At 39.3% G+C, this 18,477-nt stretch overlaps 1 protein-coding gene across 1 annotated transcript in view; it reads right to left on the bottom strand.

The window, feature by feature from the left end:
- Positions 1-18,477, bottom strand: part of PIGG (phosphatidylinositol glycan anchor biosynthesis class G) — a 2,654,828-nt gene that overhangs the window by 2,547,515 nt on the left and 88,836 nt on the right. Inside the window, exon 2 of the mRNA XM_044060932.1 lies at positions 5,153-5,358. Coding sequence (XP_043916867.1) covers positions 5,153-5,358 — 206 coding nt within the window. The remainder of the gene's footprint in view (positions 1-5,152; positions 5,359-18,477) is intronic.

Below are 18,477 nucleotides of genomic sequence, written 5' to 3' on the forward strand. Positions count from 1 at the left end.
GGTCTCCAGGCTTTGTCCTTTCTGGGTACCAAGAAAAGTCTTGAGTAAAATCCTTGTCCCTGCTCTTGCTGTGGTACTTGCTGAATGGCCCTCATGTCCATGAGGGATGAAACTTGTTTTTGTGCCTCTGCCCATTGATTGTGTGGCAGGTTTGGTATACCTTTTACCCTTTGCAGGGTGTGAAAGTGGAACCTGTAGCCCTGGGACACTATATTCAAGACCCATCTGTCCTGGGTGATCCTGTGCCAATTCTGAGAAAAAAGTGCTAGTTTTTCCCCCAAGGGGGCTGCCAAAGAATAAGTGCTTGGTGCTGGCAGAGGAAAGTCATTGGGACTGTTTCCTGTATGGCTGTGATCTGTCTTCTCCGCTTTTGGAGGTAGAAGCACCCCACTGTTTAGGCCTGTATGAGCTCTGGGCCTGGGGTCTGCCTCTGGGGCATCTGTACCTGCCTCTTTGTGGCCTGTCTGACACTGGAAAGGACCAATTCTTTGTAGGCCAGTTCCTGCTAAATCTGGGTGGCTGTACCTGTAAGAAATCCTTTACTGTTTGCATAGATTTCGCTTTGTCCTCCATTTTCTTCAACACCTCCTCTGCTTTAACAACAAATAAAGTAACATGCTGTAATGGAGCATCTAATAATTTTGCTTTAACATGATCAGGCAGATTCTGTTCCTTTAACCAAGCATGCCTCCTAATGACAGAACCCGTAACTGCGGCCCTGCAAGAGGCCTCCAGAGAATCAAAACCATATTGCAATGTATGCTTTCCCACTTGTTCAGTTGCATGCAATAAATCCTGCATTTCCTTATTTTCTGCACAATCAGAATTAGTCAACATTTTCCGTTTAAGTAGTGACATTAAGTAATGCTGATATTTAAGCATATGAAATTGACAGTTTAATGCCCTCACAGCCAAAGTAGCAGAAGTGTAAACCTTTTTCCCCCATCTGTCTAGTGCCCTTGAATCCTTATCAGAGGGAATAGGATTTTTTGCAGTGGAAGCCTTGACCCCTTTGGGACCCTGAGAAATGGTTTCTGGGTCAGCAGCAGGGTTTTTATAAAGAAATTTATGTGAATCCGGAACCCTGTAGTATCTGTCTGGTTTAACAGGGGCAGGGGGTAAAGAGTCAGAAGAAAGTCCGGTCTCTGAAAATACATCATCCACAATGTCTAACACAGGGGGAATAGCAAGAGGCCTGTGCTGAGGTAGTAAAAGGAAATCTCTAAGCCTTTTCTTTGATTCTGAGTAGTCTTGGCTCTCCCAGTGGAAGTGCTCCCTCATGGTATGCAGGGTTTCCCCAACAGAATAATCCTCAGGAGGAGAGGCTGAAGAGATAGATTCTTCAGCATCAGAATCCTCACAGGGAGGAAGAGAGTATTCCTGCTCAGAGGAGGAGTCAGAGGAAATTGAAACCTGATCAGAAGATTCATATTCTGTCTCTTGCCTAGGCTTCTTATCAAGAGAGGGATGGGAACCCCTGATCAAGGTAATTAGATCTTCGGCCATTTTGAGCATCTGTTTTTTAGGCATGGAAGTCTGTCCAGAAGAATGCTGTACTTGTTTCTTTGTCTTTAGAGCTGCTTTAGTCTTTGCCTTTGAAGCTGTGGTTGGCTTAACATATAACTGTGTAGGTCTGAAAACACCCTCAGAAGCCGATGCCTGCTCAGTGGCTCCGGACCCATCTGAGGGGTTAGTATCCGAGTGTCCAATACCTTGAGTATCCAGAGGCCTAGTTGGCTCCACGTGGGAGTTGGCAATGGCCTGTGGCTCTGAGGCAGTGGGAGTCAGGGGCTGCGAAAGCCCCTCATTGAGAAGCGGCGACTGGCTTAGCGGTAGCCTCATCGTCGGTTTTGGACCTCGGATGCCTGTCTTTTTCTTTTTCCTTGCGCTTTTTGTAAACTCTGGTCATCGGCTGTTCCAACGGCATTATATAATTGAATCTTCAGCCAAAGTAATGAAAGGCAAAAATCGTACCGACGCTTAATAGTGCGTTGGTTAAATCTAGCGCAAAACTGACAGCTAGCAACGTTGTGATCAGGGCCTAGGCAAGGAATACAGTAAGAATGAAAATCCTTAAGAGGTATTTGTTTCCCACAAGAAATACAATTGTTAACTTTTTCTGACATCGGTCTGGAGCAAGAAAAAAGTTTCCCCAACAGGGTACTTAGCTTTAACGAAGACTTTGGATCTGAAATTCGTCTTTGAAAATCTCAGGAGTTGGCCGACCGGCACTTGCGAACTGCTTTTGCTTCGGGCACCGCGCGGCAAGAAAGACTGAAGAAAATGGCGTCGGCTGCATCTTTTATACCCCTGGCGCACTGACGTCAGGGAAGAGGCGACAGCCACCGACGCCAGCCCAAGACTTTGGAATTCAGGCCGACTGCGGGTAGCCTGCCAGCAGGATAACCCAAGTGTAATGACTGCAACAGTGAAACACGATGAACATCAGCTTCATGCAGAGAATTTTGACTTTGATGTCAAGGAAGTGCGTAATTTTTCTACCACGAGACTTGATGAGCTGAGAGATCATACAAAAACTGATCCAATTTTGCAGAAGCTCAACTACTTCATCAATGTTGAATGGCCATCAAAGCAATCGTGTACTGACAGAAGTACAACCTTACTTTCCTTACAGAGATGAGATGCTGATGGAAGATGGTATCATTTTCAAAGGTCCTAAAGTTATTGTTCCTACTTCCTTACAACATGAATACATTCAGATTTTGCTTTGTGGCCACCCAGATTCTGAAGCTAGCAAAAGAAAGGCGAGAGGGCTAGTATTTTGGCCTTCTCTGTTAAAAGACATTGATAAAGTGCTTTCGTCTTGTTCAGTATGCAATAGTACTAAACTGCATTTGCAAAAAGAGCCACTTCAGCTAAGCCGGATTCATGAGCTACCTTGGTCAACAGTAGCCAGTGACATATTTGTGTGGAAAAATCTGTATTACTTAGTGTTGGTAGACTCTTATTTGAACTGGTTTGTGATTGATTTGCTACCTATCCTAACGTCCAGTACTGTTATTACTAAGATGAAACATCATTTCTCAGTCTATGGTAGTCACACAAAGTTATTTCTGAAAATGGTAACCAGTTTACCAGTCAATTATTTCAGAAATTTGCAAAAGAGTGGGACTTTATCCATATTACTAGCAGTCCGGAATAACCACAATCAAACGGCCTGGCTGAATGTGCAGTACAGAGTGCACAGCAATTACTACAGAGGTCAAAGCGTGACAATACCGGTATCTTCTTGAATTTACTTATTCTCAGAAATATATCCTGTGACAACCTACTTGGCTCGCCTGCTCAGAGACTTCTATCTAAGCGAACCAGAACAACATTGCCTATCAGTTCTAGTTTGTTGGTGCCTAATGCTAAAAACAACAGAGCAATCAAAGACCAACTGTTTAAGAACCGTTCCTTTCAGAAGTCCAGCTATGACAAGACGAGCAAATTTCTTCGGCTGCTGAAAGGAGGAGAGATAATGAGGATGCAAACAGTGAAAAGCTTTGATCGAATTGGTCAAGTGAGAGTTATATGTGCTCAGCCGAGATCCTACTTAGTGGAATCTCCAGGCATAGAATACAGGAGAAACCGCAGGCATCTTCCTCTGGTGTCTGAACTGATACACAGCATTGTGCCTGTGATACAGACTCTAGATCTCACAGCAATTCAGACAATGTTCATACTGAAGAACATGTCTCAGTACCTATTCCCATTCCTGATGATGTCCCAGATGTCCCTAAAGTTGAACATTCCTTAAAGACAGTCCCCGTTGCTAGATCCAATTCTGATTTTTATGTTACACAATCAAGTCATACTTCTAGACCTAGTGTAAAATACACGGCAACCTAGACAGGATTGTTTTATATGTAAGTTTTGTATAATTGCATGTCAAAGAATTAGTTCTGTATAACTGCATGTCAAAAGATCATTTCTGTATAACTGCATGTCCTTGAATACTGTCATTTGGTATATAATCTATTTCTCAAAGAGGGAGGCTGTATAACAGAGCGTGAGTGTGTAACTTAAAGAAGTATTTCCAGATATAGCCATGTGCATATAAATAGTGAGCACATGCAGGCAGCAGTGCCATTTTGAGAGAACAGCCACAGTGTTAGTATGTATGAGTGCAGTAGTCAGTCTGTTTATAAGTTTATTTAACTTTAAGTTACTAAGCCTTAATCCTGATGTGTTTATATATAATAAAACTGCTTGAAGTAAACCTACAGCTGTTCGTCTGTTTTATCCTGACCGAGCAAGCGACATATATGCACCTATGAACATGTATAAAATGCCACATTATGAAGTTTATGATATCGCTTTATAAGTTGTACAGTTTCTTATGGGCTTGCATAGGTGAAAGCAAAAAAGTCACACCCAGAGAACACTGCACACACGGCTCAGGAGGCCTGATTGCTACACCTACAGCCTCTTGCCCATTCCTGATAGTTACTAAAGGCAGGACACAGAGAGACAAATGTCAGTATTGACTGTAGAAACCCCCGTCCCATGTTCTCACATGGGTGCAAGGCCATCAGAGGAGAACTAATACGTTTATTTATAATTCTAATGATAGCAACAGATTCTAGCAGAGCAAAGAGGGAACAATAACAAAAGAAACAAAACAAACCTAGAAAGAGACTATAATAAGCTCAACATCATGCTTTGTTATGACAGCAGAGAATACTTATTATTAATGTGAGCAGCACAGTGTAAAAATACTACACAGACTTAATCACAATGGATAGGCACAAGTCAGCAACATGGATTTTTTCCGAGGCCAGACACCAGATAAAGTAAATAAAACACTAAAGTAAGTTAAGTCTCCTATCTAAAATGTTTTATTCACACACAAACTGTATAATATCTACATACCCCCCCCTCCAAAAAAAATAAACAAATAACAATGTATGGCATTCTGCTAATAGTTACCATTACTTTGTTTGCCAGATGAATTTGTTGACCTGTCAAGTTTTGCTATCAAGGTCAGTTTTATCAAACTGCACCTTCCATGTATCTTTAAAAATAGAATGCCATATATTTTGCCTTAAAATAGCTCACAGTTTACTACTGACATAATCACATAAACACTCTGCACATTATTTGCAATGAATACTATGCAGGGACCAGTTCAACATAACACACTTACCTTAATACGTGGCATGGTGACAGTTGGTGGTTTTGCTTTTGCAATGAAGTTGTGGGATGTCCCTTGCTCCAAGACATGCCTTGTATATGGCATGAATGCCTTTCCATTGTCACCAAACACAAAATCATCACGCATTGCATCAACCAGCATGATGACCACTCTTCTAAATAGTGGGGGAGGCAGATTTGTCCAGTTGGAACTGTATCCTGCAGCATACAAGAAAAGTGCCTGATGTAATATCAACAATAGTAAATAAAAGGCATTAAAAAATCTCAAATCTGATTGTAAGATGTTCCACCGAGGTACCTTATCATACTTAAAGAGCTCCATAAAACAAGTAGTGAAAAACAGTGAAATAAATCAATAATCTAAAGACAGACAAAACATACACAGTCATAATTGCTCCTCCCTGAATAACCCTACTCCTATTGCTCGGCCTTAATTAATCTGATGGCGCTATTAAAATAATAAACTCAAAAGAATTAAAGTAAAAAAGATGGATGGACAGCCCACTTCAACAAACACAAGGCTGCCTACTTGAAAGCAAGATAATCAATGTCCTTATAAAGAGTGTTTACTGAGTAAACTTCTTTGGGTAACTTGCTGCTAAAATCTAACACAAATGGCCCAATAAGTTAGAATTGGGGAGTCCACCTCTGCAAAGAGGCCAGTCACAAGTGCAGTCCCTCAGGGATCAGTCCTTGCACCGCTCCTTTTTGGCATTTACTTCTCTGAAGTCAAGGCCAATGTCAGTGGGCTCTGGATGACTAAATTTACAGATAATTGCAAATTAGGAGCGGTCATTGAATCCCACACTGACACAAATGTTCTCCAGAAGGGGCTGACACAGACAAACAACTGGTGTCAGAGCCATGGACTAAAACTAAATGCCAAGAAATTCATAATAGTATCTTTCGGGAAGTCATCCACCCCTGATAACTATCATATTGACAACCCACCCGTTAAAGATGACCCAGAAGTCAGGGACTTGGGGACACACATAGATATTAATCTAGCCTTTGACCATCATGTTTCTACAGTAATGAGGAAATCATTCTATGTTGCACAACTTATAAACAAAAGTATGGCATTTAAGTCCAAGGAAGTCATTGTTCCACTGTATTCTGCATTCATCAAACCTATCATTGAGTACAACACCCCCTTTGGTATGTACCTAACCAGGCATCTCCAACAACTGGAATGACCACAGAGGTTCCTCACTAAAAGAATACAGGGCTTAAGTAAAATGTCTTATGCAGAAACGTCTCAAGGCTCTATCCCTGTATTCTGTCTCCTATAGGCTTTTGAGGGAAGATCTATGTCTGGCATACAGGGTATTGTCAGACACCACTCTAATGGACCTCCTGCATATCCACAAAAAAAACAGCACCAGAGTTACACATTCTAAAGACTTAAACCTTGCCTGTGATATAAATAGGACCTGCTAGAGAAACAGGTATATATCCCAGACATTACCCCATCTCTGGAACAGGCTCCCCATCCATGTGAAGCAGAGTTCTTCCCTAACCCAATTCAGCTGCAACCTGGACAACTGGATGGGGAACATGAAATTCATCCCTGGTTTGGTACCCATGTCTCTAATGGACATAGGTTACCTGTAAATAGCTCATCTCCCAGGCCCTAGCTTGTAAATGTTTAATCTCCCAAGTCCCTGCTTCACTTATCAAGTATCAGAACTTGTCAGAGATTTGGGATGCATGGCTAGGCTTAAAAAGGCCCCTGTAGTCATTAGCCTAGTAAACACCTATGAACCCATATCACACTGTTTGATGTTTTGTGCACAACTCAACACATTCCTTTGTAATGGAAAGGAATTGCAGAGGTAACAGATACAGCACTAAATCTGTCATTAAATCTGCTGCAAGCAGTGCTGGTGATTGCCAAGCCAGAGTCCACCCACAAACTTATCTTCATATCAATGCATATTTCAAGCACTTGCCCAGACAAGATACAAACAATCTCTTTCTCCTCCTGGCTGCTTTTCAAAATGTCAATCATTATTTTCAGTGAACATTATATAACTGATATCATTGATGTCATCAGTAACCTACGTTTGGCCTACCTATGTCAATCTCAATATAATAAACCTTGATTTGTGACAGCAAGCTGGATTGAACATTATAGCAGCATTCTAGTGCTTGATGTTCACAAAGCAGGATTTATTATGGTAGGACAGCCTAATGTAAGCAGAAAGAGAGTGAAGTTGCTGGCAAAACATTGTCTTCCCCATAGTGCCTTTCTTAGGCAATGTTAAACTGGCAAACTTTCTAACATGGCAAAATCAATGCAAGGGAATCTAAAGGTGTTACTACTCAATGCCAGGAGCCTTTCGGAATGTACCTGACAAGACATCTGCAGCAGCTGGAAAGGCCACAGAAGTACCTCACAAAGAGGATTACTGGCCTCAAACAAATGCCCTACACTGACTGCCTCAAAAAACTCCAGCTTTACTCCGTAGCATATCGCCTACTCTGAGGTGATCTCTGCCTAACATATAAAGCTATGTCAAACCCAGAGCTGTTGGACATGCTACACCTAAAGAAATCCCAATCTCTCCAAGCTACACGCTCTAGGGACCTAAACCTTTTCACTACAATAAACAGGACACACTGGAGGGATAGATTCCTGTCCCAGAGACTTTTTATACTCTGGAACAAGCTACCCATCCATGTCAAGCAAAGTTCTTCATTAGCACTCTTCAAGAAAAATCTTGATGAGCGGATGGGAAATAGGAAATACACCCCGGGGATCACTTCTGTGTCTCGGCTGGGCAGTGGCACAGGAAAATAACTTTCTTGGGTGGCGTAAGCTATGGAACCCTGCTGGCTATGCTTACGTAGGCCCTTGGGCCGATAGCCTAGTACCTACCTATTAACCTATAAACAAGGAACTCCACTCTCTCCAAGTTCTCTTCATTCTGAAGAATGTGGGCATCTGTGCAGTTACTGAGACATGCTTTATAGCCATGGAGAGCTCCCAAGCAGTGCAGGGCTACAATGCCTTCCACACATTTAGGTCAGCTACTTACTGCACAGGCAGGGACTAAAATGGAAGTGTGTCAGACTGTAACAACAACAAACTCACCTCAATACTATTCAAACAGAACAACGCACCTAAGCCTCTCCATGTCCAGATTTCCACAAACTTCCGTATCATATCTTTGCAAGCTATAGGTCACCCTCTATGACCCAAGAAACCCATTGCTCATACTTGGACTTACTGGAGGCTCTCACCATTCAACCAACTACCTTTACCATGGGTGACTTCAACTATCCAACTATAAACTGGGACACTTACACAAATTCAAACTTAACAGGTGCAGAGATTCTTGGACTTTTAAAAACACAAGCACTTTGGCCAGATAATCCATATGTCCACTAGCGGGTGCAAACATATTTGACCTGGTGTTCTTAAACATGGGAAAAAGTTGGACCCTCCAGTGTAGTGTCCTTTCTGCTAAGACCGTACCACAAAGCTGTATCCTTCGTAATGAAAAATCAGTTCTGTGACCCATGCTGACTCTGTAACATTTAGGAATTATTCTAAGCCAAACTTCCGATGATTAAGCTATAACCTGTCAAACTTTCATGCCCCCCAAAACCTGAGAACACAGCTGTCTATGTGGAATTGTTCACAGAAACCCTTTACAACCATATCAACGAATGCATATAGACAGCAGTGCTCATCAGAAATAAACCCAGAACTAACCCAAAAAAACAAACCACCCTGGTGGAATACAGACATAAACAGGCTGTACTACAAAAGAAAAAAGTCAAAGCCAACATTAGGAAGTGCTATGCCCTGCATTATAAAAGTGTTTGCATCAATCTAGACAAACAATAAGAAAAGCTATTAGGTCTACTAAAACCAAATTTGAGATAGAGAGAGACTCCCAGGCAAACAACAGCCACAAGGCTTTCTACAGCTATGTCTGAAACCTCAAAGGCTGCACACAGTAGTGTGCAGAAATGATTGCAAATGCAACCACCTACACAGAGTCGAAAGAAATAGCAAATCTAACTCCCTCTCTCATCTGGCCATCCCCAAGGAAATACCATCAAACATTACCTCCTCACATCACTAAAAAGCATGTCCTAGATGCACTCTATATTGCCAAAAAAAAGATTGCATCAATAGACCTTGATAATTTCCCAGGATACCTCTTAAATAGCCTGAAACATGACCCATTGGGAACACTGGGGTCATTATTTAACGTTAGCCTCTAGACAGGCTTTGTGCCACATGAATGGAGAATTGCAGCTGTCATTTCTCTGTAATAGGTGGACCATCAATGAAGCCTGAGAAATAAAGACCTATAAGTCTGACTAGTCTCACATGAAAACCTATGGAAAGAATTACCATGGAAATGATTAATAAGGATACAGAAAACCTTCAAATACTGGAGCCAGCTGAGTTTGGTTTTGTCAAGGGCAGAACATGCATACCAAGTGGACTTCTTTGAGAAGGTCACCAAGACAGTGGAAGAGGGCAAAACAGTGCATACTGCCAACCTTGATATGGTTATGGCATTAGATACAATACCCCACTTAGGCATTATAAACAAACTCACAGATACAGGCATAGACTTCAATATTACATGCTGGATAACCAGCTTCCTCTTAGACAGGACCCAGGAAGTTAGGATAGAGAAGACCACCACCACAAAGAGGCCAGTCAGTTGTGGAGTTCCCATGGCACTGTGCTGAGACCGCTCCTATTTGACATCTACTTCTCAGAGGTCAAGGCCAGTGCTTCTGGCAGACTATGTCAGCAAATGACTGTAAGCTGGAAGCAGTTACAAAACCTCCCCAAGATACAGACAAATAACTAGTGCAAAAGCCAGATCATAAAATTCAATGTCAGGAAATGTGTAATAGCACGCCTTGGAAAGTCAGTTACTCTCAAAAATTTAACTCATAGATAACACACCTCTAACAATAAAACCAGTAGTCAGAGATTTTTCGATCAACATGTGTCTATTGTAGTAAGGAAATCATTCTGTGTTGCTCAACTTATAAACAAGGGCATGGCATCTAGGTCCAAGGAAGTCATTGTTCCACTGTATTTGGCCCTTATCAAGCTCATCACTGAGTACAATGCCCCCTTTGGTATGTATGTGACCACGCACATGCAACAACTGGCTTCAAAGCCCTATCTCTATATTCTGTTTCCTACAGACTTTTGAAAGCGATCTATGCCTGGCATACAAGGCATCCTTAAATCCCACTCAGATGGTCCCTTTGTGTATCCACAAAACAAACAACATCAGAATTACTTGATCTAGGGATTTAAACATTGCTTTTAACGTAAATAAGGCATGTTAGAGGGACAGGTATGTGTCTCCAAGAATTCCTCTTCTCTGAAACAGGCTTCCCATCTATGTGAAGCAAAGCAGAGCTAACCCTATTCAACAGATCAGTTAATGGGAAATCAGAATTATACCTGAGGTCTAGCATCCATATCTATAATTTACAAAGGCAGCCTGAATATCTTGCTGTAGCTTATAAATACCCCTTAAAATGACCTCCAAGGCACATAAACTTGCAGGATACATTTGGGAAGGTTGAACAGACTTGCAAAGGCCAGGACATAAACATACGGGATATACTTGGGATGCTTGAATAGGCTTAAAAAGGCCCCAGTGGTCATCAGTCTAGTATACACCTATGAGCATATAAACAGGAGTATTACCATAGAAATTATGCCCATCAAAAATAATTCAAAATCAAGTTCAAATTTACTGTAGTGTTTTCTTCCTAAGCATTATTACAAAACTAAAGAAGATATCTGTGAAAACCAATACACATATGAGATACTACTAAATCAGTATACCAAGACAATCAGAAATACACTATACAGTTGAACTAGTAATACAATGTAACAAACAAAACAAAAGTTCAATTTATTTAAAAAGTTCAAAAATATCCATTTCTTCAAAGTTAGGTAAAACAAAAAATTCAATGGCCAAAGCATTTTATTTTTTCAAGAAAAGTCATGGCCATCTGACAGCTTTAAAGGCTTTGGCAAAACAGAAAATGGTTCAACCTCAGTTGATATATGTTGAAACAACATTCACATACATGACTATGCATGGGCACAGAAAAACCAGCCAACAATACATGGGACTCAGAGGTACCACAGGAGAGATGTTTATCTGCAAACAGCCTAGCAGATAATCCACAGAGCGGTCAGTTAGTTGGACAAGTAATGAAAACACATTACAGCTTACTTCTATAAGTGAAAGATTTTCTAAAAGTGTCACCAACAAAAGTCCATCAAATAGCTAGGGAACTCTCCTGCAAACAAAAATCTGAACCATATCAAAGGCATACTCATAAGTCAGATATAGTTCCAAATAGAAAGAATTTATCATCATCCAGAATTCATAGGTGTACTGACAGCCACGGTGGTGCAGCGGTAGCATTGTCGTCTCACAGCAAGAGGTTCTCCCATTCGATTCTCTGCTGAAGCACCTTCTGTGTGGAGTCTGCATGTCCTCCCTGCGGTCGAGTGGCGTTTGAAAGACATGCGTAAATGGGCGTGCCTTCGTTGAAGGTTGAGCGTTGGGCTGGCACCTCGGCACCGTAAAAATCTACTGCCAATCATTTGCGGACCAGAGATCTGCTGTGGCGACCCCTAACCGGGAAAAGCCGAAAGAAGAACAACTGGCTTTCCCCAAGTCCAACATCACCAGAACATTAGCAGAGATCAAAACAAGAATGAAAGGAAAACCATTTCTCACAGATAAGGCAAATGTTCAAAGAATTCCAGAACAACACTGTACCCCTCTTCAGAATACAGCACTGCAGCACCATGTGACTGAATGGATCACCTGCACAGCAATTGTTCTACTGAAGCATATGTAAGCCAATCGGTCAAATGTCCTCCCAGAAAATGAATACATTAACTTATTACAACAACCCAAATACACAATAAACTCAAAATGAATGTTGAAACACAGCAGTCATGGTAATGCAGTATCAAGGCTTAGAGCCAGTACATTAAATGTAACGAAGTTTAGAAATTAATGGCATTTGTAACATCAATTTGACAATAACAGATACAGCTACATAGTTAATTTATTATTTAAGTATTTACCATTTGTTCAATGGGTAAGTGGGCTAGTCTATTTACCCATTGCAGTCATGACCCTTGCTCAAAGAGCAGAAACTACATTAGGATCTTACTAATCAGCAATATCATATACAGAATGGGTAAACAGTAAACTTCAGTACACAAAGATAAGATTCAATGCATTTAGGGGAGGATTAAAAGGATCCAGTCAGGATGCATTTGAATAACTAAAAAACAAAAGATACAACAATACAAGCCAATATATGCATAAAATGCAGTGTAATCATACATGTAATGCATATACATAAACTCTTCTATACATATGAAATACACAATATACAAAACCCACATTGTGAGGCTAATAAATGTGTATTAAATATATTCCATTATCAAGGATGTGGAGTAAGCAGTTACCAAACCAGAGTCATGCAGTTTCAGGTAAATCCTATAAAGAGATGCCCTTTAAGTGCATTTTTGGAGCTTTTAATGGTTTCTAGGTTCCAGGTAGCAGGTTTAAATCTACAGAAGGCTCTCTCACCTACAGACAGTTTAAATGGAAGGCATGCCAGAAATAAATCGTTGTCCTCTGTACTTCTGAGATCATAAGGATTGTCTTCTAAAGGTAGTTTCACTCTTAAAGGGGGGCAGTGATGGTGTTTTAGAACCTTGTAAATTGAAGTACTTAGAAGAAGATTGGCCCTGTGAGGTACTGAAAGCCATTTGGAATTTTTTTGCAAACTGCAATGGTGCATCTGTTAAGAATGAATCTGCAGATTTTATTCCCAGCAGTCCGTATTATGTGCGTATTATGGACTGAATGCATACTGAGAAAAGGAGGACCATGTTATAATTTGGGTATTAAAATAATTTTTTGCAATCGCCCTACCCCATCAGTGGGTGAGAAGTGACTAATTGTACAGTTTTAATTGAGAAAGGACTTTATTAGTTACAATAATCTGTATGTGTGGTAAAGGGAAGAGTAAGGTCAAGTATTAGACCCAGGAACCTCTGTTCAGAGTATTAGGTATCGTGTTCCCATTAAGATCTGTTAGGTGAATAGGAGAGAGTGTGGGTATTTTCTTGGCTGAGGTGAAGACCATTACATTAATTTTTGTAGGGTTAATCTGTAGTTTGCTAGGTGTGGACCAGGCACATAACTGAGTGAAGTTGTCCTGTAACTTGGTTTGCAAGTCAGAATGTCTTGTACTGGACTGAAGGAGTAGCACATCATGTGGATACACTGTTAGTTTACAATTTGGTAGTTTTAGGGGGAGATCACTGACAAAAGAAGGAAAACAGTATAAGACCTAGGACAGAAACTTGCAGTACACATGTGTTAAGTGTGCCAGTAGCACAGAATGAGACATTAATATGGACTCGGAAGATTTACTCTTTCAGACATCTGTAAAACCAGCAAAAATGTTATCTCCAAAGTTGATTTTTTTTTTTTTGAGTTTATTGACAAGGTCAACCTAGACTACAAATAAAGCAGTGTGTGTCCATGCAGCCTCCAAATGAATACCAAACAGAGAAAGAAACTATTCAGGCTCATGCAGTGTACACCTTGAAAACACAGATTCACAGATTAGTACTAGGCTAACTGCCCTTGTGGGCCATTTAAAGCCTAGCCAATTACCCCATGAAGAATCAAATCCTGCACCTTGAGTCTATAAGGTAAACACCGCAGCTCATAATCAAACCATGTACTTTTATACCAACCCTTTTCCATATGCATTTACTAACCAGATAGGCCCACTAGGCACACAGTCCCTTCTCAGGAGTGACCTGGGAGCAACAGCTGATGAAGTAATTTGCTCATGGTCATAGAGCAGGGTGAAGGAATCAAACCATGCAACACAGGAACTACAGCTCGCAACCTTGACCTCTACAACAAATGCCCAACGCTGACTGCCCAACACTAAAGTTAGCATATTATTGTAAATGACTTTATATCACAAAAAATGCCAAACAACAACAGACTCTGATCAATAACTTTTAGGCTGAATGATCCACTCCAGCCAATTCCATTTCCAGAGTGCCTTGAGAATGGCCAAACACATACCAAATTGAGAAAAAAAAGTCTAATTAATGGGGGTGATTAAAAAAAAAAGAAAAAAGTAAAACTAGTAAAAAGGCACAATATGCCAAAATCAACTAAAAATTCTTATTTCCAAAATCAGCTAAACAATCTTAATTTCAACAACCACAACAAATCGACAGTTAACCATAACATATCCGTGGTCAAGTAAAGGTAAATTTATCCCCTGGAGTTTAATAGTAAATATGGCAAACTGCCCTGTCTTGTCTCTTACTGTACAGCTATAGGAAAATTGTTTACTTATTTATTTGCAATTATTTTCTGTGAAGAACACTGACTTCCATGGACCTTTTGCAGTCTCAGCCTGGGAGCGGAGTCTGGTTAAGTGACTTGCTCAAAGTCTGAACTGGTGGATCACAAATTCTTCAGAAAATGTCTCTAAAAACCGGAGTAACTGAATGCTGATAAAATATTAATTTATTAAATATCAAAGTAAAGGTTGAGCGCTTTCGTTTCAAAAGAGCAGTACGGGACTTCATCAGAGCCATGTTAATACATCTAAGTCACTTTAAATATTCTTTTCAAACAATCACACGTTAACCTTAATCCAGTCATAAAACTGAAGCCATTAATTAAAAATCATTAATTAGAATGAAACGGTGTTGTAATGACTTTAAAATATCAAGCCATTTTCAAAATATACAATGAATAATAAAATTATTGTTATTATAAACACTTTAAAAGCAATATAAAAACAGTTGTTTAGAAAAGACTTTAAATGACACTGGCCCTCAATGTTAATATTGGAGCTATAGAGACCTGGTCGTTAAGTCCCAGAGCATGTGTTGCACCTACCTTCAATTGCCATATCAACTCCCTATGCTTCAACTTTGTCTCCCACAAGCCACACCTTATGTCAGGGGAAACCACTCCCAAGAGTGCAAACATGAATTTAGCATTTTCACAAACTGAAGTATGTTTATATAGGGCATTATTTTTGTTACTTTTCAAGACTGCGTATGTGTGCTCATATTTTCTTTTCCTAAACCACCTTTCTGTTTTCCCTATGCAGAATCTGGAACACAGTTTACATATAGCTATATAAACCACCCCCTTGCTAGCACAGTTACCAGATGTCAAGTGTACCTTGTGAGGAAAACAGGTGAAGGTAATAACAGATTGTTCCAGGATAAAGGGGGCACTGCTTACACATCCCACATTTACAAGTACCTTTGTTATTGCTGTTTTTAACATTTAAAGGATGTTCAAGTAAGTATTTACAGCTCTTGGCTGTAATATAAACAAAATTAAGTTTCCATCCAATGTTTTAAAAATTTCATCATTGACTTTTGAAATGTCCCGGTTATTAAGTACTATATTCTTAATTTTATTCAAACAATTATTGAAAATCAACACAAAAGAATTTGTATAATTAACTCTCTCGTGTGCATCCAATACGTTAACCAATGGTAGTTCAGCACCCAAAATTTGTTACATCAACAATATCATGGCCTTTTTGAAAATTATACACACGTATTCTGCAGCTAAAGTGGATTTTTTTGGATATCAACATTTCTAAGAATTTGGCTAAAGACTGTTTTGACTCTAAAATATATAGGAAACCCTCTTTTTCAAATAGCTATTTGGACTTCCACAGCTGCCATCCACGTTTTTGTAAAAAAAATATTTTCAAGGGTCAACTAGTTAGGGCAGCCAGGATGTGTTCAGATTACAACAGTTTCCTGGTAGAAGTTGATAAGACGGTTAAAATGTTCCTGGATAGGAACTACCTACAGTCATTGTTAAACAATATTAAGACCTCTGTGGTAAAAGGCTGGGGCACGAGGTACAAACTCCTTTTGGTTAAATGTATTGGATGCACACGGCAGAGTTAATTATACACATTCTTCTATGTCGACTTTAAATAATTGTTTGAATAAAATTAAGGATATAGCGCTTAGTAACTAGAACATTTTGAAAGTCAAGGATGAAATTTTTAAAACATTAGGTGGGAAACCTAATTTTGTTTACAAAGCAGCCAAGAGCTGTAAATACCTACTTGAACATCTTTTAACTGTTAAAAACAGTAATAACAAAGGTACACGTAGGTGTGGGATGTGTAAGCAGTACCCCTTTATCCTGGAACAGTCTGTTATTACCTTAAACTGTTTTCTGCACAAGGTACATTTGACATCTGGTAACTGTGCTACCAAGGGGTGATTTATATAGCTTTATGTAAATTGTGTTCCAGATTCTACACAGGGAAAACAGAAAGGCAATTTATTAAAAAAATATATAAATACACACATAAGCGCTCTTGAAAAGTAACCAAAATAATGCCTTGTGCATACTTTAATTTGTGAAAATTGTAAATTAAATCTTTGCACTCTTTGCACTCTTGGAAGTACTTCCCCTGACATAAGGGGTGGCTTGTGGGAGAGAAGATTGGAGGATAGGAAGTGGATATGGCAACTAAAGCTAGGTGCGACACATGGTCTGGAACATAACTACCAGCTCTCTATAGCCCCAATAGCTCCAATATTAAAATTAAGGGCTGGTGCCATTTAAAGTCTCTTCTAAACAAACTTTCTTATATTGTTTTTAAGTGTTTACTAACAACAAGAATTTTATTATTTATTGCATATTTTGTATGTTTTGAAAATGGTTTGATATTTTAATATCATTACAACACAGTTTCATTTTAATTAATGACTTTTAATTAAAGGTTTCAGTTTTATGATTGCATAAAGGTTAACATGAGGTTGTTTGAAAAGGATATTTATCTGACGTAGATATATTATCATGGTTCTGATGAAGTCCCGTAATATTTTTTGGGGATGAAAGCGCTCAACCTTTACTTTGATATTTAATAAAATAATATTCTATCAGCATTAAGTTGTTACTGTTTTGGGAGACATTTTTTGAAAAAATTGTGATCAGACAGTTGTGTTTTCAAGGTATACACTACATGAGCCTGAATTGTTTCTCTCTAAGTTTATTGATAAGTGACTATGGTTGAATGTTTTCAAAAGTCCTTGATATGTCAACAGAGAGACCTACATGCTGTGCATCACATAACGGGCCACAGCTGTTAATGTGTTTAAGTAGTTGCTTGCATAAACATTTTTCAAATACTGTGGTAATAAGACACAAGTTAGAAATAAGTCTATAATCCTTCAGCTTGTTAGGAAAAGTGACTTCAGGTACTGGAATTATAACTGCATGCTTAAATGCTGGTGGGACTGTACCTAAAAGGGGAGAGGTGGAGACGGGGTAGTTAGAAATAAGTGGTTTGGTAATTTTCCCTGCTGCAAGCCTTAGGAAGCTGGGATGAAGTTTGCTTGATTTTGATCATGATTGTTACGTATGAGTAGTGGGGGACTTTGTTTTCCAGAAAATTTCAGAAGAGATTAGGTAATGTTTGTGTGTGCAGCTGTTAATTTGGAATATCTGCTACTGTCAGGACAGTTAAACTTCATTATTTAAAGATATAAATAGTTCTGGGATTTTACAGAAAATTTCAGAGAAGATTAGGTAATGCCTGTGTGTGCAGCTGTCAATTTGGGATGCTTGCTCCTATCAGGAGGGTTAAACTTCATTATTGGAAAATGTACATAATTGTGTGTGCGTTTGTTTAAAGTTAACAGATTATGGGGGATTTATTAAAATAAAAAGTTTTGTAAGCTGCGATCCATGTTGAAAAGTAATGACAATAAACTGTGTAAACGATCTATATGAAAAAATAATGGGTGCGTTTAACACAAAAGCAGTAAACAGACATTTTGAAAAACTGTCATATATAATAGGTGGGAATAATAACTCCTTATGCTAATGGCAACACTATCCATATTATTTTGGAATGAATGGTCTCATAGGTATAAAGAAAAAAGAAAAAGAAAGAATACTGAATTATATTAAGAAATGCAGAGTGAAAATAGCAAAGCTACAGGAGACACATTTAGAAAGAAGTGACCATGTAAATTTGATAAAGAAAGGATTTCAGGTTGGGTGATCAGCAGAGTATTAGGGACTAAGGAAAATAAGAGCACTTACACTAATTGCTAGAGGAGCTCCAATAGTGATAGTGCAGGAAAAAAAGATAATAATGGTAGATTTTTGGGAGTAAGCGGCTACTGGCAGGGGAGGAAGATTACACTGGCATGTATTTTAATTCTACCTAAATCTGCTATTA

This window comes from Protopterus annectens, chromosome 2.part0, assembly GCF_019279795.1.
Source record: "Protopterus annectens isolate FY-2018-M chromosome 2.part0, PAN1.0, whole genome shotgun sequence".
Taxonomy (NCBI): Eukaryota; Metazoa; Chordata; order Ceratodontiformes; family Protopteridae; genus Protopterus; species Protopterus annectens.